The sequence below is a fragment of the Perognathus longimembris genome, chromosome 19, assembly GCF_023159225.1.
Source record: "Perognathus longimembris pacificus isolate PPM17 chromosome 19, ASM2315922v1, whole genome shotgun sequence".
Classification (NCBI taxonomy): Eukaryota; Metazoa; Chordata; class Mammalia; order Rodentia; family Heteromyidae; genus Perognathus; species Perognathus longimembris.
This window is the reverse complement of record NC_063179.1, coordinates 43,390,373-43,413,039: the sequence shown is the minus strand read 5'-3', so window position 1 is coordinate 43,413,039 and position 22,667 is coordinate 43,390,373. Positions and strand designations below refer to the sequence as shown.

At 44.2% G+C, this 22,667-nt stretch overlaps 1 protein-coding gene across 1 annotated transcript in view; it reads right to left on the bottom strand.

Moving 5' to 3' along the window:
- Mrps27 (mitochondrial ribosomal protein S27) overlaps positions 1-22,628 on the bottom strand; it is a 65,219-nt gene extending 42,591 nt beyond the window's left edge. Inside the window, exons 1-4 of the mRNA XM_048368058.1 lie at positions 22,517-22,628; positions 15,718-15,795; positions 8,932-9,002; positions 7,130-7,188 (exon numbers count right to left, since the gene is read on the bottom strand). Coding sequence (XP_048224015.1) covers positions 7,130-7,188; positions 8,932-9,002; positions 15,718-15,795; positions 22,517-22,595 — 287 coding nt within the window. The 5' untranslated portion in view covers positions 22,596-22,628. The remainder of the gene's footprint in view (positions 1-7,129; positions 7,189-8,931; positions 9,003-15,717; positions 15,796-22,516) is intronic.
- Positions 22,629-22,667: the final 39 nt, after the last annotated feature.

Genomic DNA, 22,667 nt, shown 5'->3' with positions numbered 1-22,667 from the left:
AGGAGCTATTTCTGGGCTCTCTACTTTGTGTCATTGGTCTGTTTATCGCTATCTAAGCAGATGTCTCATTTTTTATTTATCATTATGTTCTATCAAGCTTTTAATTATTTTATCTCAGTCTCCTAGATCTTAGTTATTCTTAGCCCTTTATCCTTTCATTTAAATTTTAGGATTACCTTCCCAAATTCAACAAAAAATTCTGCAGGGATTTTGATTGGAATTCTATGAAATTTATAGATGAAATCTGAAATTGAGTGTTAAATGGTGCAACGCAAAGTGTAAAGCTATTAACAAAAAGATGATCAGAAAACACAATAAAGAACAGTGATTTTTCCCCTTTTATAATTAAAAAGGTAACTACTTTTTTCCTAAGAAATAATTTCTAAAATATGGAAAATATTGTACATTTAATCATAACCTGCAAGGCCACAGCAACCCAGTCTTCTGTATAACAGTGAGGTAACAAAAATGGTATTTTCTTTTTCAGTTTCTCCAGTGGAGAAAGAAAACTGGTCAAATACAAAAAAATAGTGGGGATGCTAACAACATTAAATAGCTTAAACAATTCAGAATGGCTCTGGGAATCTGAGATATTAAAGCTGGAAGCAGTCCTTGTCTTTCTACTTCAACAGTTTAAATATTCTCAGCCTTCAAAACTCACCTGTGGGCTGGGAATGTGGCCTAGTGGTAGAGTGCTTGCCGCCTATACATGAAGCCCTGGGTTTAATTCCTCAGCACCATATGTATAGAAAAGGCCAGAAGTGATGCTGTGGCTCAAGTGGCAGAGTGCTAGCCTTGAGCAAAAAGAAACCAGGGACAGTGCTCAGGCCCTGAGTTCAAGCTCCAGGACTGGCAAAAAAAAACAACCACAAACCCAAACACCCCTACCCCCCCCCAAAAACCTCACCTGCTGTCTATCTCAAATTCACTTTGATTACTGGCAGAGAAACACCTTACCAGAGCCTGGTTAGGTGCAGTTTGCCTGGTTGGCTCTTTTGGTTTCTTTCTTCAGACAGCAAGCAGATGGCTCCCTGCTGCCCCCTTCTGGATTACTGTGGCTACCACAGCTTAGCAACGTGATGGACTCTGTACACTAGTAAGTAGTCTTTTAGGGTCCTTCCTCCCTAGGTCCTATGTCCATAAGCAACTGTTTCCCCCTATTTCTGAGCCCTAGTGACTCCTCACCCAGACCCCTTCAGGGTGGGGAATAAAAGTCTTAGAAACATTAAATTCAATTTTGAAATACAATTCTCTGAAAGGTAAAGTATAGAGAAGAAATAGTTCTTGCTTTCCAAGATGTTAAAATCTAATGAAGCCAACACTAAAGCACTAACTTTCCATTTCCCAAGCCCGTTTTAAGAGCTATAAAATAGAGTTTCTCTAAGTATCCTCACTAGCCCAAGGCAGAGGCACTATCTGACTGGCCGCCAGCGTTGTGAGAAAGAATCGGTGGAAGCGGGGTAAATCATATAGCTACAGTATGGCAGTGTGGCACGTGTGACACTCACATCCTGGCATCTGTGCTGCTCTCTTCTACACTGCCTAACACACACACACACACACATGCATGCGTGCGCGCGCACACACACACACACACACACACACATTTTATGCCTAGTCAAAAGACAAAAGAAAAGAAGCGTCCCTACATAGCTAAAATGTAATGCTACCAGAGGACTGGAAAATAAGTCTTATGGATGTAGCAGAATTTGGGACAGTCCTTAGTGAGGGAGGATCACAGGCAATGATGAAAACCAACATGGCGCATGTGGGGATGAGCCTGCCGCCTGGCTGGGATCTGAGAGCACTAAGTGTGCTCTAAGTAACTCTTATCTCCTGTATGAACTCGGCAAATAAAGCTTCATCTTAACTATTCCAGTGTTGTGCCTGTAACACCTGTTAGGGCTTTTACCAAGGAAGACAATAACCTGGTGATTTCCCCTTTGGGCAGCCTCCATCCCTGAACTGCATAACCCACATGCCGGTGCATAGCATGTCTTCATACAGCTGGAGTTGGAAAATTAGACTTTAAGTGCCAGCCCTGTTCATAGCTATTGCTAGCTATGAAATGGTGGTACTATTTGTCTTTAAAACAGCATTATTACTAAAAAGCACAGAATGGACATCAAAATATAAAAATCTGCCTTTCAAAACAAACTCAATAGGAAATATATCATGAAAAGCACCTGAGATCAACTAAAGAGAATTCACATCAAATACCTGCAGCTCCTCAACTGTCCTCTTTGCAAACACACAGCATCTGGAAACACTCAGGAAGCTACTTGCCCTTGGCCTCAAGAATCACGATGGGACCAGCAGGAACTTATGATCCTAGACTTCTCACAACTTCTGTTTACCCAGTCTTCCCTTAAATATTCTCCTCTTATCTTCAAACCAAACTGCCTTACATGTGAATCTCTACTGAACCAGGGTTTATATAATAAATGGACGACTACATTTTACGTATGTTTTTCTATCAGAAATATGGCTGTAATTCCTGGCACCTTGATTATGACGCTATAATTACGGAATTAGCCAGTAGGAAAAGTGTTCAATCAAAGGATTTTACACTGTGGGAAAAGGATATTTTTATATAAAACTTATATGTGTTTTAGATTTAATCTAAAAGGGTCTGCAGCTACAAGAAGAGATTTACTTTTGCCTTTTCCATTTAAATCCTATTTATACACAATCATCAAAAACCTGTGCTTTGTGGGCCTTCAGAGACAGATGATAGGAAAATGTCAAATACATATTGCACAGTAATTGTTTCCTAGAAAGTCAGTGTGAGTACCCAACTTCCACCACCACAAAATTTACGTATTTACTCACAAGACTAGAAACAAATCCTGCCACCCAGATTTAGAAAAGATGAAGAAATCACCTCCCCTTTCTGCTACCTAATTGGATATCCATTAGTTTCTCTTTATATGCATGGTTAAAGTGGTTGAAGGGCTAAAGCGTGTGAGAAAGAACTGTGTGCTTTCAGTGGTGGAGCTGAGTGTCTCTCTCATAGAGAATGCAGAAAGAATTCTAGATGGAGAATTCGGTGGGAGGGCCCCGACATTGCCTGCCCTCCAGGGAGCTGATGTCGTCAACTGAACTACTTCCAGGTGGCAGATGGGGGGGGGGGATAACCTGATCTTAAAATCCAGGTCCACTTCTTCATACCATCATCCTACCTGAGGGTCTTTTCAGTTCCTTCATTTTTTGTGTGTGTTTTAATTGTTGAACCTCTTTATATGGTAGGTTTTCTTTACGTTTCTGTTTCTTTGTTATGAAGTATGGAAGTATGTTGAGTCTGTTCCCTGGTTTATTACTGAGACTGTCTTAGGAGAACAACTGGCACATAAAGATGCACTGGCCTTAGCTGATGAACCTAAGACCTGAAGTAAGTTAGGCTGTCATCCCAGCCGCTGGAACGTGGCTTGCGACAGGATTGTAAGGAAATTGCTTGGTCTGTCCATGCCTCAATCGCACAGGTTCTACAGGGCGGTGGGGCTTCGGAGGTCGTGTAGTCTAGCATTTCCCAGCTGGTGCCAGGACATGATGGGGACTGGACAATGATAAGGCAATCCAAGTCAAACCAATCCAATACTTCCAGCAAAGGGCTAGCCATTTTTTTTTTAGTAATCAGGGCTTAGTTTTCAGTCCATTTTTGACCCTTCTTGTTTCCAACCTTCCACTAGTCCTACTGACTGATTTTTTCCCCTCTTTATTTCCACTTCTAACTACCATAAAACAGCCCTTTTCTCATTGCATACAGAAATAACTAATTCCCTTCAACATTTGTCCCTTTCAAAGATTTATTCTGTTGTTAATTCTCCTGGAATACTTTTGCTATGGTACTCATTTCTCAGAATCTACTGGTAACTAATTATCCTGAACATCTTAAAAAAGAACTTAAAGTAATATATACCCCAAATATGAAACTTAAAAAGGTACAAGAAAGAATTCAGTGAGGTTACCCAGGACTCTCTTTGGAAAGAAACCATGACTAGTTTTTGTGTGAAAGTACATCACTCTGAGATATTCTGTACATGCATGAGAGCTTGTTTCCTCAAATAAATTGAATATAGTAATGCTATATTATAGTAATGCTTAGCTGTTCGGGAAAAATAATTAGAATAGTGGTCTCAGGCTAGCCCAGGCAAACAGCCAAATATCCTAGCCACAAAATAAAGCAAGAAAGGGCTACAGAAGTGGCTCAGGTGGTAGAGTTCACTACTTCCTAAGAGGCCCTGAATTCAAACCCTAGTCCTAAAAAACAAACAAACCAGTAGAACTGTTGGTATTATAAAATGGCATAAACATGGTCTCAGACGGTTAGGACAAGAGCGTCCAGAGGTGCCTAACGATCACAGGAGAGGAATAACAGAACAACCAGGTCAGGTCACTGTGAGCAAGTGAGAGAGAACTAAAGCTAGCTAAATATGCTGAAGGTTCTACTGTACAGACCTATGTCTCAGCTCCAGGTTGGAATAAGCGTGCACAGGTAAGGAAAGTTGAGTCTGAAGTAGCAGAGGTCAAGGGTTCTCATCATCAGGTCCCCATGGCTATACCTCTGACAATCTGCTATTGTCTGACACAGAGCCACTAATAAGAATCAGCTATCTCCCAAGCCTGTGTAAGAATGAGCAAAAACCAGCCAAAGTACTCAGCACAGGTGAAGCATAGAAAGTATTACTAAAACATGCTCTCGGAGTTGCTTACCTTCCCCAGACCCTTACTCTTTTCTTAACGTTAAAGCAAAAGGGGACTTGGCAGTGTGCTAACAGAAAAATGTGTGTGCGGTAACATGCAAATCTATGTCCTCAGAGAGAGACTGGGTAATTAATCTCAAATGATTCCCTTTCTCAGTAGGCAGAAATAGGCTCTTACAACATAGACCTGGGGTGATATTTTCACCCTCCAAGGAACCATCAGGTATTCTTTTGTTGCCAGTCCTGGAGCTTGAACTCAGGGCCTGAGCACTGTCCCTGGCTTCTTTTTTGCTCAAGGCTAGCACTCTGCCACTTGAGCCACAGTGCCACTTCTGGCTTTTTCTATATATGTGGTGCTGAGGAATCGAACCCAGGGCTTCATGCATGCAAGGCGAGCGCTCTACCACTAGGCCACATTCCCAGCAGCCCCCTACCCCCCAACCCCAGTCAGGTATTGTCCCTTGCTGAAAAATAAAGAAGCTCTTTTGGTCTTTCTTTTCAGGTTAGCTGCCGAGCAGGGGCCGGGAGACATGCAGGGCGCCATCTGCCACCCCCAGCTGTTCCTGGCCTGCCATCCGTCTCCAACCTGGGATGCCAGGGAGCTGCCAGGTCAGCTGGGCAATCTGTGAAGGGTGCTGGAGGCCCGGGAACAGCTGGATGAAGTGCTAGCAGCACCCAGCCCGCCATGCAGCTCCACTTCCCCTGCCTTGGGGGGGGGGGGGGGGGGAAGGCTGCTCTCCATGACAACATGGAGGAGAACATCACCTTCCCAGGGAGCCTGGCAACCACTTCTTATTACGGGACAATTCAGTACTCACAAAGCTTTTGCTGGAGACCAAAGGCCGACTTCAAAAACTGTCTAATTCTCTGTAGAGAATATATTGTATATATTCAGTGGAAACGTCTATCACTTATCCATCAGAAAGACTGTTACTGTTCCACTGAAGATTAAATGATCGATTCTGATGACTGATGCTGACAGTAAGAGGAACGAGTTTAATTTCATGCTTCCACAAACTACCACGGCTCCCCAAACAATTCCAAAGTCAAAGTGAGCCTTTAAAAATGCAATCTGCAAGCACTGTCACGGAAGAGAACACTAAAGGGAAAGGAGGAATCTGTAAGGCTGGAGTTTGCATTCCGCTAGCACAGTAATCAAATACTAATCCAGGAACTGATAAAGCTCTTTAAAACTATGAAGGACAATCTTCCTAAGAACATGCACTTTGACCTCCTGAAAATGGAGACAGCTCACCTCCAGCTCACTTGTCTGCATGTGGACAGGGCCTGGGGGAGCCGAGCTCAGAACCAGACTGCATGGCCCAGGAGCAATGTTCTCCACACCGTCTAAAGCAAGGAGATGCCAGCACGCGGAACTCTAGAGCTGGGGTGGCGCCACTCACAATCCCAGCGTGCGGGAAGCCAGCCTGGGCCGCATCCGGAGGCCTGGCCTAAAACAATGTCTAACAAAGAATGACCATAAAGTAATACTGACGGGGCTGGGGAGTTAGCTCAGTCGAAGAGCACTTGCCTGGCAAGTGCAAGGCCCTGCGTGTGGTCCTCAGCTCTGGGAAAATAATAATAATAATATTGACAGATTCCTCAAAGTAATCTCTTGATTTTTTGTTTGTTTTGGTGCCAGTCCTGGGCTTAGGGTCTTGAGCTCTTGTTTGGCATTTTAACTAAAGGCTGGTGCTCTACTACTCAAGCTACACCTTGATATCCCACTTCTTATTGTTTAATTAAGAGACAAGCGTCTCAGTGACTTAGTGCCCAGGCTGATTCTGAATTGCGATTTTCAGATCTCAACCTCCTGAGTAGCCAGGATGACGGACATGAGCCCCAGTGCCAGCGCCTGGAGGGATCTATTGTACAGAAAAAGCAGAGGTGACGGTCAGAGAGAAACAGCAACAACCCATAAATCACAGGCACGAGGGCATTTCCTTTGCTCTTGTACTTCACCCCTGCTCCCTGATGCTCTACACAAGAGTAATTTCTATTAGAGGTATACATGTATAAGCTCACGAGAAAGTGTGTAGTTACATACCTGCAAGTTTATTTCTAACACTGCAAATAATAAGAGAAAAATGTAAAAGGTCCTTTAATAGGTGATTGGTTCAAATAATATATTGAAAGTGTAATATGACACAGGTAAAAACTGAGAAAGCTCTTCATATATTGATAATGAACGGTCTCTAACACATACATTTAAAAAGGGGTTAAACACTAAATACAATATATGCCATCTGTTTTTGTCAAAAGACGGTGTGGGGGTAGGGCTGTGTCTCAATGACAGCAAGAGTGCTTAGGATCATGAGGCTTAGGTTCAACCCCCAGCATCCCAAAAGAAATATGGGGGGGGGGGAGGTGTATTAAACGAAGGTGTGAAATCAGAAAATAAACAGCTAAGTGCAATGGAAACTTACTTGTAAAGGTAATATTCTGCATGGTCTATTTCTTCTCGAGACGAAATGTTGTCTACAAACTAAAAGAGAAAAAGAAACCCCTGGTTGATACACATTAGGGTATGTACTTGATCAGGTTCACACACTGCTCTTAAAAAAGGCAGGACACTTATTTTATTGGAACAACACTAATGTGGTATGGCTCCATCCTGAAAATCTCTTCAGGCTGATTCAAAGAAAGAATATACAATGGCTTCTCTTTACTATGTGCAGGACAACCTTGGCCAGAAAAAGTGATTAAAAGCCAAATCTAAACTTTACTCAGAACAAGAGGAGACCCTTATATTATGTTTACAATTAGCTGTCACCCATTATCTCTAGACGCTTATCTTTTCTCTCTATCCCAAGCTCCAAACACTTGGGAACACACAGCTGAGAGGATAAAGACTCTTAAGAGCTAGAGAAGAATATTGCTCAGAACATAAAACTCTAATTTAGAGAACTTCCTTTTAGTCATGAACAACAAATTTTCCAAGGATAGATTCTACTCTAGAGACTCAAAGGAAAAAGAAATGTAGGAGATAACGTATGTTGTGAATATAATTAAAACATCATAAAGAAGAGCTGAAAAAGAGGGTGATATTCTAAAAATAGCCAGGACTTATAGAATGGATTTAGAAATGCATTAATGTAGTGCAAACACAGGCCCAGAGCTTTCAAACCAGGTCTCCTGAGAGCTTGTTGTGTGGCAGAAGCAGATGGCTCAGCACCTCTGGGACTCAGTTGCTCCATCTGCATAAACACGATAAAGGCTCTCTGTCCCAAAAAGTATGGGGCTCCAGTGACAAAATGTATACAAAAGCTCCTTAAACCCTGAAGCACTACCTAAACTAACACTAGGGATTACAACCCACAGAAGGTTTTTCCCATCGTGAAAAGGGTGAAGCAGTGGAGCCTTAGTTATGCTCCAACATGCCGATTCTGAGTGCAAAAACTGTGATGACTGACTGAATTGTTTTCCTATTAAAATGAGAACGTCAAGAAGAAAGAACTAGACCTCTTCCTATTTTGCTCTAGACTTAATAGTCCCATGAATTTTATGATGCTGTTCATTTCCACAAAAAGCTTCCATACGATCTTATTTTAACACCACAATCTCCCCATACTGCCCTCATGCTGGAAGGGAGGAAACAGAGAAAGGCCCTGCTACCCACTACTACAGAGTGAATCCATGATGAGAGAAGACCAGAGTCCTCTGAGTTAGACAACAGAAGAAAACTTGGAGGTCACAGATATGGGTTTGAATCCCAAGCTGTGCGACCTTGGGAAAGCTACTCCATGGCTTACATAGATACAACACTTACACAGCTGCTGTGAGAATTGGCAGAAACAACATACGTTTAAACACCCCCCCACACACACACACAGTGAGTGGCACAGTGGTTCATGCCAAATGCTATTCCTGATTCCTACCCTGATCTTCTTCCACTCCATGCCTGACAGTAGTCCATTCATTTTTGAAAAGACTTTCTCAGCTACCAAAATCGCTTTCAACACTTATCACCAAATATCATTCTAATGGATATACAGTATTAACTTTATATCAAATATGGCACAGTACTAACTTCAGACTAATGCTACCTTTTATTTTAGCCGAAACCAGTTTCTACTATCCCATAAAATATCTATTAGTTACAAACACATGCCACATTATGGAAAAAGATTTCATATGAAAGATACTCTTTCTTGACACAGTCTCATCTAAGTTTTTCCTGCTTTCTTTATTCTTCTTTGAAAATACATTTCTATTTAAATGTTCTTACCCGTGATATTGTTAAAGAACTAACAGGAAATTTTTTCTCATATGTTTTGTCCATTAAGGATGCAAGATCGGCTGTGAAGACAAAGGAGAAAGAATCTTGTTAAAAACACACAATCCTTAGGAAAAATCTAACAGCTATAACTTCTGCCAGATGGCTGCTAATATTATAAAGTCTGTAAAAAAAAACAAAAAAAAAGATGCTCACACTTGCTCTTTTTCAGAAATTGTTTTTATAAAAATTAAAGAGGTAGAATCTTTAACTCCCATTTCCTGCATGGGAGCCGAAAATGTCTCTTTTCTCCATTTCTCTTACCCTTTACCTCTTTTTCTCAGCCCATGATCAGAAACTGGCATTTGTACATACCCTCTGAATCCTACTGTTACAAAGGACAAATGTATTTAAAACACAAGGTAGTCACCTGCCTGGGAGCCGAAAATGTCTCTTTTCTCCATTTCTCTTACCCTTTACCTCTTTTTCTCAGCCCATGATCAGAAACTGGCATTTGTACATACCCTCTGAATCCTACTGTTACAAAGGACAAATGTATTTAAAACACAAGGTAGTCACCTGCCTGGTAGGTCATGCCTATAGTCTTAGCTACTCATGAGGCAGAGATCCGAGGATCTTGGGTAAGGATCCAGCCCAGGCAGACAAACTTGAGACGCTACTCTCCTATCAACTAGCAAGAAAGGTTAAGTGGAAGTGTGGCTCAAGTGGCAGAGCAGATTGATGAGTAAACAAGGGGAGTTCAAGTACTAGCACTGGCACAGGAGTAGGATGGAGGTGAGGGAGGGGAGAACACTGTGTATGTGTGGAAATGTCACAATGAAACCTCTGGTACAAATAATGCGTGCTAATAAAAAGAACTTAAATTGAAAGGCCCGCTGGCCCCCTGTCCTCCTGGCTTTCCCCAGAGCCGTGTCTATCTCTCAGGAACCACTGGATGGAGATGGCCGAGCTGACCCCCTCGGTGTGGCCAGCGGCGTCCACCAGAAGCCGTCACACCACGGAAGCTTCAGTCAAGTGGAAGGGGCCCGGCCTCAAAGAGGCCACAGCGGCGGCAGAGCCCACATCTCGTGAGTCACGTGCACGCTGCACGTCAGAGAGCGGTTCTCGGCTCAGCATGGCGTGACCTCACACGGGGTGATGAATGAGGCGGGAAACAGCACTGCAGCCCGCAGAGGGCAGGCGCCACAGGCTTCTGGAGCGCGGGCCTCCACCGTCCAAGCCACCCTTCACGTCGGCCCAGCAGATGCCCAAAGGGAGGTGCCAGAGAGGGTTTCCAGCAAGTCTTGAACACACACTGCAGCTTCTGCGCGTGCACAACAAAGGGAAGACGGAGCTGCGGAGAATTCTTCACGGGTCAGAGCTCCAGGGCCAACAAAGTGGAGCTAAGTGTGAAGATGAAGGCAGGCTAGAATGAAACAGCGCTGGCTCGCAGACCATAGTATCAGGGATGGTACAGGAACACAGAAGATTGTACTGAGGACCGAGCGAGCACAGTACTGGGGTGCGATGGCACTTTCACCGCCCTGAGGGACTTTAAAACTTCGGACGCACAGGCCTCACAACCAGGAGCGCCTCAATCTGTGCGTGGGAGGTACACCAGAAGCATCCACAGTTTTAAGCAATAGCCCTAGCAGACTCTGGTACAGCCAGTCAAGCACTATCTGTGATGTTTGAGAATTATCATGGAGGGAAGAAACACAAGATAGGTTTTTAGGTGTTTGCTTCTAAGCCCAACCTCAAACAGGAATTCTACTTCTGGAATAAGCCCAAGTTTCCATCCTTCCAAAAATACTTCCCACAATAAGCTTAAAACAATAAGATATTAATAAACAGTTTCCCCCAAACAAGTGACCGAGTTTTCAATTAGATATAACTATTGCTAGGAGCCAAAGACAACATGAAAACATAAATTTGGAAGGCTTTAAAAGGGGTGTGTGTATGTGTGTGTGCACACGTATGTGTGTGTGCACGTACGTGTGCGCGCACGCCAGTAGTAGCAACTGGACTGTGGTGCTCTTGCTTGGCTTTTTTACTCAAGGCTGGTGGTCTGCCATTTGAACCACACCTCCACTTACGGCTTTTTGCTGCTTATGGAAATAAAAGTCTCATGGGCTTGTCTTCCCAGACTGACTTCACACGGAGAGCCTCAGGTCCCAGCCCCCTGAGGACTGTAAGCATGAGTCATCAGTGCCTGTCTTAAGGAGTACTAATAGTGACCAGCATTCTGAGGATGTAAAACCAAGATTTGTGTAAAATAAGGTGGTCCAGAGATCCTCGCCAACTAGGACTACACCTGTAGAGAAAACAATGCACATTGCAAAGTAAACTATAGGGACTGTTTTCCCCAAAGGACTCTATTTGGGAGAGGAAGGGGGCATGCTACTGGAATCTGAACTAAGGACCCTGTGCTGACTAGCTGCCCATTTCATAAAGACATAGAATTTCCCTATTTCTGTGAAAAAGGCCATTGGAATTTCAAAAGTGATTGTGTTGACTATGTCAATCTCTTTGAGTAGTATGCACATCTCAATAGTCTTGACTGTTCTAATCCAGGAACAACAACAACACATGAGACTAATAACAAAATATAAAGAGATCCAAATATATCAGCAACTATGAATGACATCTTCTATCAAATGATGATTGTGTAATTGGGTTATAAAGCAACCATCTGGCTATATAAACCATACGCACACAGAAGAGTTGAAAATAAGAGAATATGAACAAGATAAACAGTACCCAAAGAAGAGCTATAATCCAGATCTAACAGTCTCACTGGTTTTAGGGTGGATCACTACATAATGATTTTATCAGGAAAGTCATTGTAACCTGATGAATACTGAAGCTTCAAGCTGCACAATGTTGATAACATTTTCAGAAAAGAATGGCAGCCTTCTTACTGACCACAAAATCTACAGTAGAGATGATGGACTAGACAAAGAGCCTCTTGTAAAAGCGGGCAATCTCAATGTCAGTGCCATGGTGTGGAAGGTTGCTGAAAGGGACCCACGTATGGAGGCCGGTGGCTTCCAGAAGAAATGATTCCACTTCTCCACGACTTCTATGTAACAGTACATTACTGTTACCAACACGACAACATTAAGCAATTTTGGGCTTTGGGACAAATAAATACTATATCTAATTTAGGCAATAAATCAGTATAATTCTTCCTAGGAGTGATTTTTAAACACTTGGGTTGGGGGGGCTGGGAATGTGGCTTAGTGGTAGAGTGCTTGCCTTGCATGCATGAAGCCCTGGATTCGATTCTCAGCACCACATAAACAGAAAAAGCCAGAAGTGGCGCTATGGCTCAAGAGGTAGAGTGCTAGCCTTGAGCAAAAAGAAGCCAGGGACAGTGCTCAGGCCCTGAGTTCAAGCCCCAGCACTGGCCAAAAAAAAAAAAAAAAATTGGTGTATGTGTGTGTGGGGGGTGTTGTTTCTCCCATTTTCAAAGAAAAATAAGAACAGATACCATATCATGCACAGAAGTAAAGAAAGCAGGGAAAGTTAACCTTGATGAGAGATTATGCAGATTTCCTACTATTTATTTTTCTGTCCCCAGAAGCTTTAAACAAATGGGTTCAATAAAAGACAAATATGATAGTAAGTTGTGTACACATATAACTAGGAAAGGCACTCATCTCTACAACTGTCAACTGATGGTAAATATTAAAAGCCTAATAAACAGTTGTCACAGAAATGCAGACACAGGAAAGCAGACTTCAGAAAATCCACGTAAGGGCCTCAAAGCAGGATCTGAAAAATTACTATCAGCCAAAAGCTTTCACAGAAAAAAAAACACGTAAAACTAAACCTCTGCTGAAACAGGAGAAGCATCTGTACTACACAGACCAGAATGTAAGCCACCAATGATGTAATGCTCTTTCGGTATAGGGAGGGCAGGAGGGGGGGAGGAAAGGAGGGAGGGGGGGGAGGGAAAGATGCCCTTTGCTTTGTGATCATTTACAGACGGAAAACTCAGAATATAAGGGTTCATTTCAGCTCAGGACGGGAGAACAGAAGTAAAGAAAGTGCAGACTATGAACTGATCTGTGCTGTGCTGTGCTATGCTGTGCTGTGCTATGCTGTGCTGTGTGCTGTGTGCTGTGCTGTGTGCTGTGGTGCTATGCTGTGCTGTGTGCTGTGTGCTGCGCTGTGGTGCTATGCTGTGCTGTGCTGTGTGCTGTGCTGTGCTGTGCTATGCTGTGCTGTGCTGTGTGCTGTGCTGTGCTGTGCTGTGTGCTGTGGTGCTGTGCTGTGCTGTGGTGCTGTGCTGTGCGCTGTGGTGCTATGCTATGCTGTGCTGTGGTGCTGTGCTGTGTGCTGTGGTGCTATGCTGTGCTGTGCTGTGGTGCTGTGCTGTGTGCTGTGGTGCTATGCTATGCTGTGCTGTGGTGCTGTGCTGTGTGCTGTGGTGCTATGCTGTGCTGTGTGCTGTGGTGCTATGCTATGCTGTGCTGTGGTGCTGTGCTGTGTGCTGTGGTGCTATGCTGTGCTGTGTGCTGTGTGCTGCGCTGTGGTGCTATGCTGTGCTGTGCTGTGTGCTGTGCTGTGCTGTGCTATGCTGTGCTGTGCTGTGCTGTGCTGTGGTGCTATGCTATGCTGTGCTGTGTGCTATGCTGTGCTGTGTGCTGTGCTGTGCTCTGTGCTGCCCTCCCCCCTCCCCCCCTCCTGCAGTGGAGGCCGCGGCCAGGCCCGTGGGGCGGTGAGCATGCGCGGTTCTGCACAGGTGTCCTCGCTGGGTGCCACTCCCCGGATCCACCCGGCTCATGGCGTGCGCGGGTCCGCGGGCACAGGGCACGCAGTGAGGAAGCCCCGCAGTCACAGACCCGGGCTGGCCTCCTCCCACGAGGGGGGGGGGGGCAGGGCGGGCCTCCGGCGCTACACACGCGCACGCGCACACACACACACGCGCACACACACACACACACACACACGCACGCATGCGCGCCCCGCCCCCGCCGCCCCGCCCCGCCCCCGCCGTCCAGGCTGCAGAAGGCAGGCGCGGCCCCAAAGCGCTCTTCATCGGCGTGGGGAAGGCAGGGGCGCGGAGCTCACGGAGGCCCGCCTTCGGGGGCGGCGCAGGGCGGGGCGCCCCGGTGGGCGGAGGGGGAAGGGGTGCTGACGGACCAGCACTCGGGGCACCGCTGCTACCGCTTCTCCCGGTCCCAGCCTCGTCAGAGGACACGCGCCGGCTCCGGGCTTCTCTGTTACAACTGAACATCATCTGGCGGCCGACAGCGTCCGCTTGCGCAGATTCCTGTGGCACGCCCTCCACACCTGTGTGGGGGTGACAGCACGGACCACCCCAACCCCCACAGCACACAGGGGGGCCTCAAGTCCCCACCTCTCCTTCCTACCCAGGAAGGCCAGTACTTCCATAGCACTTGCCTTATACTCCATTTGCTGCCCATTAGAACCTCGGCGACAGCACCATCTGAAGCTATCCTACTGTCATCACAACAACAGTGGCTCCCAGAAAGCAGTGGTGCCTGCTCTTGGGGGCGTTCTGGTATGTGGGGTCGTTTTTGACTGTCAAAATGACCGGCATTACTGGCACTTTGGGGATACAAACAGGCAAGGGAAACCACTGTGGAGATGAATGGAATTTAACTTCAAGGTAATGAACGCAGAATACTGTAAAGCCTGGTTATAGCCGGCTCCGGGGTTATAGTGAGAACAGACTGCAGGCTCCTTATGGAGAGGCTATGAACACTCACTTTCAGACGTTCCAGCTCTGCCGTGGCTCTGCCAGACTGCTGGCTGCCATGCACCCCTTCCGGAGCCCACAACCTTCCTTACAACCACACGATCTATCATTGGAAAAAATGACCACTCTGAAACCCTCAGCACAGTAGCCATTATGGGAAGACGTCCTCCCCACGAATGGGGAGAATCCACAACCAAGGGAGACTTTATTCTTATCTGACACAAGCCCAAAGAAACAGTGGATGAAATCTGGGGGGGAAATATTAGATCAACACTGGAACTGATTCAAAAGTGACATCAGTCTCAAAACGATCACCAGCCTATTCATTCTGGCAATGTCCTACTGATGTTATGTGGACTAAAGGACAAGTAGAACCCTAATGTTTTCAGTAGGGACATTTTAAAGAGGTGCTCATAGGATTAGTGACTTCTTTTAGGCCTTGGGATGTTATACAAAAAGTCTACTATCTGGGGCTGGGAATACGGCCTAGTGGTAAAGTGCTCACCTTGTATACATGAAGCCCTGGGTTCGATTCCTCAGCACCACATATATAGAAAAAAGCCAGAAGTGGTGCTGTGGCTCAAGTGGCACAGTGCTAGCCTTGAGCAAAAAGAAGCCAGGGACAGTGCTCAGGCCCTGAGTCCACGCCCCAGGACTGGCAAAAGAAAAAAGCAGAGGAAGCCAGGTGCTGATGGCTCACATGTATAATCCTAGCTACTTAGGAGGCTGAGAACTGACTATCAGAGTTTGAAGCCAGCCCCAGCAGAGAAATCTGAGACTCCTATTTCCAATAATCAGCAATAATGCTCAAGTGGCAGAGTGCCAACCTTGCTCAGGAAAAGCTAAGGACAGCACTCAGGCCATGAGTTCAATCTCTAGTACCAAAAAAAAAAAAAAAAGCAGAGGATAGTAAAAATTATTTTGCCATATATAAAAGTCTCATTCTTTTTGAGACTTACAATGTACCTACTGAACTGAATCATGAAAGTACTGTTTCATAATTGCAACAGGAGAATTTGATAGTAGACACATGAGCTAGATAGAATACACAATAGGCAAACACGTACCGAGGTTATAATGTTCTTTTTCTCTTGCTTCCCATTTGTGGCTGTCTGAGTAGGCTGCAGAAAGCAGGAACCGTTTACCTGAGGGAAAAAAACAGGGATCTCAACAGGTCTAATTCCACAGCAATTTTATTTTATTTATCTACTTTAGTAAACATGTTCTCAACCACTAGATTACACACTTAAATTTTTTTTCCAGTCCTAAGGCTTGAACTCAGGGCCTGGAGGCTATTCCTGAGCTTTTTTGCTCAAAGCCAGTACTCTAACCCTTGAGCCACACACAGCTTCACTTCGTGTGTGTGTGTGTGTGATTTAAGTTTAAAGAAGAGATACATCTGATTGAAAATAGAAAGACCATTCAACAAATAAATAAGACTAAAAGCTGGTTCTTTGAGGAAATAAATGAAACTGACAGACCCCTCGCAAGACTTACAAAAAAAAAAAAAGAAGAGAAGAGACTCATATACGTAAAATCAGGGACTCCACCGGAAAAATTACAAGTACACACAATATTCAAACAATCATAAGGAGCTATTTCCAGAACCTCTATTCAGTAAAAAGCAATAATATTACAGAAATGGGTCAATTCTTAGAGAAGTATAAACTGCCCAAACTGAACCAAGAAGAAATAAAGCAACTAAATAAACCAATAACTTACAGCGAGATACAGGGGGTAATCAAGAACTTCCCAACAAAGAAAAGCCCAGGCCCAAATGGATTCACCAACAAATTCTATAAAACCTTTAGTGAGGAGCTAATACCAATACTCCTCAAACTCTTCCATGATATAGAAACAGAGGGAGAAATCCCAAACTCATTCTATGAAGCTAATATACTCATCCCCAAACCAGGCAAAGATCCAACAAAAAAAGAGAACTACAGACCAATATCACTAAAGAACACAGACGCAAAGCTCCTCAATAAAATATTAGCTAACAGGATCCAGGAACTGATCAAGAAAATTATACATCATGACCAAGTAGGCTTCATCCCACAGTCACAAGGATGGTTCAACATCCGTAAATCAATCAACGTAATTCACCACATAAACAGATGTAAAATTAAGAATTACATCGTTATCTCAGTTGATGCCCAAAAAGCCTTTGACAAAATAGAACATCCATACGTATTAAAAGCTCTGGAGAGAACAGGAATAGATGGAACATTCCTCAAAACAATAAAAGCCATATAGAGCAGACCAACTGCCAACATCATATTAAATGGAGAGAAACTTAAATCATTCCCCCTAAACTCAGGAACAAGACAAGGATGCCCACTCTCCCCACTTCTTTTCATCATAGTGCTGGAATCCCTAGCCATAGCAATAAGGCAAGAGGAGGACATCAAAGGGATCCACATCGGCAAGGAAGAAATCAAGCTATCCCTATTCGCAGACGACATGATCTTATATCTGAAGGACCCCAAAAACTCAGTCCCCAAACTCCCACACCTAATAAACCATTTTGGCAAAGTAGCAGGATACAGAATCAATCCACAAAAGTCAGCAGCTTTTCTGTACACCAGCAATGTACAAACAGAAAAGGAAATTATGGAAACAATTCCATTTACAGTAGCCCAAAAAAAAAAAAAATAAAGTACCTAGGGATCAACCTAACAAAGGACATGACGGATCTATTTAATGAGAACTATAAAAATCCAATAAGGGAAATCAAAGAAGACACAAGGAGAAAGACCTCCCATGCTCATGGGTAGGCAGAATCAATATAGTGAAAATGGCCATATTGCCCAAATTGTTATACAAATTCAATGCAATCCCTATCAAACTCCCAGTCACATTCTTCACTGAAATAGAGAAAGCAATCCATAAATTCATATGGAACAGTAAAAGACCTAGAATAGCCAAAGCAATTCTAGGCAAAAAAAAAAAAGCAGTGCAGGAGGTATCACAATACCAGACTTCAAGCTCTACTATAGAGCCATCATAACAAAAACAGCCTGGTATTGGTATAAAAACAGACCTGAAGACCAATGGATTAGAATTGAAGATCCAGAAATAAAACCACACTCTAACAGTCAGCTGATATTCAACAAAGGAGCTAAAGACATACAATGGAATAAACATAGCCTCTTCAACTACTGGTGCTGGGAGAACTGGGCAGCCATATGCAGAAAACTCAAAGTAGACCCAAGCCTATCACCATGCACCAAGATCAACCCAAAATGGATCAAGGACCTCAGTATCAGACCTGAATCCTTGAAACTACTGAAGGACAGAGTAGGAAAGACGCCAGAACTCATAGGCACAGGAAGGAACTTCCTGAATATAGTCCCGGGGCACAACAAATAGGGGAGAGACTCGACAAATGGGACTACTACAAATTAAAGTTTCTGCACAGCTAAGGACATAGCCACCAAAAAAGAAAGACACCAACCATATGGGAAAGGATCTTCACCAGCACTGCAACAGACAAAGGCCTAATATCTGTCATCTACAGAGAACTCAAAAAACTAAGCCCCTCCAAGCCCAGTAAAACAATTAGGAAATGGGCAAAGGAGCTAATGAGAGACTTCACAAGAGAAGAGGTAAAAATGGCAAAGAAACATATGAGGAAATGTTCAACATCCCTGGTAGTAAAGGAAATGCAAATAAAAACAACCCTGAGATATCACCTCACTCCAGTGAGAATGGCCTATACTCTGAACTCAGGCAACAACAAATGCTGGAGGGGGTGCGGGGAAAGAGGAACCCTTCTCCATTGTTGGTGGGAGTGCAAATTAGTACAACCACTTTGGAGATCAGTATGGAGGTTTCTCAAAAATCTCAATATAGTCCTACCCTATGACCCAGCCATACCAATTCTAGGCATCTATCCTGAACAGCAGGTCCCAAGATATCAAAGTCATTTGTACTTCCATGTTTATCACGGCACAATTCACAATAGCCAAAATATGGAAACAACCCAGATGCCCCTCCACAGATGAATGGATCCAAAAAATATGGTACCTATACACAATGGAATATTACAAAGCGATTAGGAATGGTGAAATATTGTTATTCGCAGGGAGATGGTCAGAACTTGAACAAATAATGTTGAGTGAGACAAGCCTAGAACACAGAAAACAAAGGGGCATGATCTCCCTGATATATGACTGTTAAGAAAGGGAGACGGAGAGACAGTAGAGACCAGGTCTGTGAAACCAAAAACTGCTTGTCAAATGGTATTTCCCACAGGATTGGGTAAGTGACCCAACATTATGTAACTAAAACCAAACAACTACTCAACATATAAAAGTCAAAAATTGACCTCTCAGTGGAATACAATAGCTCAAAAGCTATGTACGTACGTTCATATAAGACTACTGTCGACATATTGTCTAATATGGACATTACATTTAAAGCCCTAGGCGAATTTTCTTTGGCGTAGGCCACGTGGCTACTGTATATGTTCTTGGTACATTGTGTATTGTATATATGCCTACCTGACCTAGGGAAGGGAAAGAAAAACAGGGCGTAAGATATCACAAGAAATGTACACACTGCCCTACTATGTAACTGTACCCTTTTTGCACAACACCTTGTCAAAAAAATTTTGTTTAATTAATAAATAAATTAAAAAAAAAGAAAAATGAAAAGGTGTACACAAATGTTCCTGGAAGTATTACTAATAAAAAGTAGAAACCAGGGCTGGGGATATGGCCTAGTGGCAAGAGTGCCTGCCTCATATACATGAGGCCCTGGGTTCAATTCCCCAGCACCACATATACAGAAAACGGCCAGAAGTGGCGCTGTGGCTCAAGTGGCAGAGTGCTAGCCTTGAGCAAAAAGAAGCCAGGGACAGTGCTCAGGCCCTGAGTCCAAGCCCCAGGACTGGCCAAAATAAAAAAAAGTAGATACCAAAATATCCATCAGTTGATAAATGGCATCGACAGGTGGTATATATTCTTACAGTGGAACATTATTTAGGAATTTAATAAAGAACCTTTAAACACTTGAGCAAAGTGTCAATCTCAAGAAATACATATTGCAATACCATATATATGAAATACCGGAAATTAGATTGTTGGAAGCTGGACTCTGGAGGCTCAGGCTTGTAATCCTAGCTACTCGGAAGCCTGAGATTGGAGGATGTCAGTTGGAAGCCAGCAGGACAAACCAGAGAAACTCTTATCTCCAGTTAACTAGGGAAAAGCCACAAAGGGAGGTGCGGCTGAAGTGACCCAGTGCTATTCTTGAACAGAGAGAGCTAGCAAGCACCTGAGGCCTGGAGGTCAAGCCCCCCCACTAGCACAAAAAAATAAAATAAATTAAAGTAGGTTCCCGGTTGACTCGGGCTGGGAGTCGAAACTGGGAAAGACTGGATGACAATGAAGACTGATAATGAGTTTGGTATTTCTTTACAGAATGATAAAAATGTCCTAAGATTGGTGGTGATGGTAGCTGCACAACCCTTCGTGTGTGTGTGTATATATATATATTTTTTTGTTCTGTTCAGAGGAAAGCAGTTTGATTGTGGAAATGTATACACTTTAAAGCTAAACAGTATTTTTGAGGCTTGCCTTGCTAATAATAAATGTTACGGAAAACTGGGCAAATTATACAGTATCTCACAGTGTCTTCAATAATTCAGAAAACAATGTCTATCTTAACATGACAGTTTGAGCATGTATTTGTTTTACTATCCATATGTAACGGTGCCCAGCAAGATTCCTTCCTTTGACCAGTTCACATATTTAAATCATTTTTACGGGTCCATCTCAGCTAATTTTCCTTTCCCCTTGGTTGTTTAAGCTCTGCACCTCCATTCTAACAACACAGAGAAGCCTCAAAGTGTTTTAAATACTGATCTGACATAAACTTGTACTAAGTAGAGTATTTTTTTCCTCTCTTTTTCTGTAATGGACCCAAAGTTTCAACAACTCAGTCAAGCTACTTACCAGCATTCCCAAATCCCAAGGGGTCAGGATTTGTGGTCAGTATAGTAGTGGTCAGTGTTCTATTCTACGTGCTCACTCGCCTTTCCTTGCACCCTCCTGTTCCTGACCCATGATTTCACTGCACCTATCATCTAATCGCTTGTTCAATACAACTTCCTACACTGATGACAGCCACATAGGTCTACTGAACACCCAGATAGAACTAGTTTCACTAAAGAACTGAATTTCCAGGGGGGACAACTCATAGATGGAGTTTAAACTCCTATCTTTGTGCTTGCTAGGCCGATGCTCTGCTACTTATGCTGAGCCCCTAGTCGCTTTTTACTGATCATTTTCAAGATTAGCCTCTAGCCTTGATCCTTCTCTCAGCCTTTAGAGCAGCCAAGATTATGGGCAAGAGCCACAGAGGCGTAAGCATGAAACTGAAAGCTTAAATTTGTCTTTAAAGCTTATATATAATGAGTGCTATTGAGTATGCACAGGTTTAACTTGCCAGAAGTCCACCAATTCAAACTACAAATCAAAATTTCCATTCCCTGGTTAGAATGGTTGCCCCAAATAATCTAGGCAGTCCAAGATACTCTCAGACCAGCTATCCAAGATCTTTAATCTGAGAAGCATTTACTAGCAGTCTTATTTAGAAAATGCAAACAGGAGCTACTATACATAATACTAAGGTGTCAGACATTGTGCATACTAATTAGCCAGCCACTGTTAAGGTGAGCCAGGAAGGAAACCCGGCCACATGGTTCAGGCAGAAAGGAGTTTATTAGGGAGAGAGCAAACTGCTGGCCTGCACGCACAAGATGGAGGTGTGGGGAGACAGCGGGGAAGGAAGAAGAGAAAAGACAGAAAGAGAGCAAGAGAGAAAAGGAAAGAGCGCAGGGATCGTGATTCTATAGGAAAAGGTGGGAGAGATAGCCAGGTGAATTGGATGTGACCTCAGAGAAGCAGGAGGTAACTGCCTCCAGGTGCCAGTTACCTAGGTAACTCAGGTATTTGGGCACAGACTTCAACAAGTGGGCAGCACCTGCATAGAGCCCTCCCCAGGGTGAACCTTACAACTACCAGGTAGTACAACCAGGTAATCTTCAGAAAACTTCTGGTGGCTTCAAGATGGCAAGTTAATTGTTCTTCATGAAGAGGTAACAAGAGTGCATGTTGCTTTTCTTTTTTAACAGAGGCAAAAGCAGGCACATATCTTGGGATTACGCAGTCGAAATCATTAAAAACTTGGCTTCTGTATACTTTATAACTCTCCCCCCCCCCACCATGTTCTCATCATCAGATCCACTAAGTTTTTGAGTGCAGTGAATTGAAATTCAACTCAGACACTACAAGTAGTAACTATTAGCATTTGCCTTTGACACGCGGAAAACTACTTGAACCAATCAGGAAATTAAGGGAGGGAGAGGGGGTTTAATCAAGAGTTGTGACCAAAGCCATCAGATTGAAATTGAACTGGAAAAAAAACCCTACGACATAAAGACCAGGGTCTAGAGGACCAGGTTATGAGCTGGCGGGGAAAACATTCACTTTGCTTCCCTGACAAAGGAACCTCAGAAAAGAGAAACATGTCACAGCCCCAAGGGTTTGTGTCAAAAATAAATAAAACCAGATCTTCCGTGGTCACCCAAAAGACACCCCAACTCGTAAGTGCAACAAAGTTAGGGGTGCCCCCCTCCCCGCAAGTCCCCGTGGCATAACCTCGCTGTGCTGGCACACTTCTGGGCTGGAAGGTTCTCGAATTTGGGGGAGGGAGGAAGAAGATGGGACCCCCCCCCCCACCTCAGTGAACACGCACACCCCCAACGACTTCCCGAGCCGCGGGATGCCAACACCACCACTCAGTGCACAGGGTCACCGGGGGCCCAGGGGAGCTGCCCGCGAGGGAGCAGCCGCTCACCTGCCGGGGAAAGGTGAGGAGGAGGCACGGCCACGCGCCGGGCCCGCAGGAGCCCGCGCCGCACCGCGGGGGCCGCCATCTTGGCGCGTACCACGAGCCACGCCGGGCCGGGGGAGGGCGGGGCGAAGGGCGGGGAAGGGGGCGGGACATC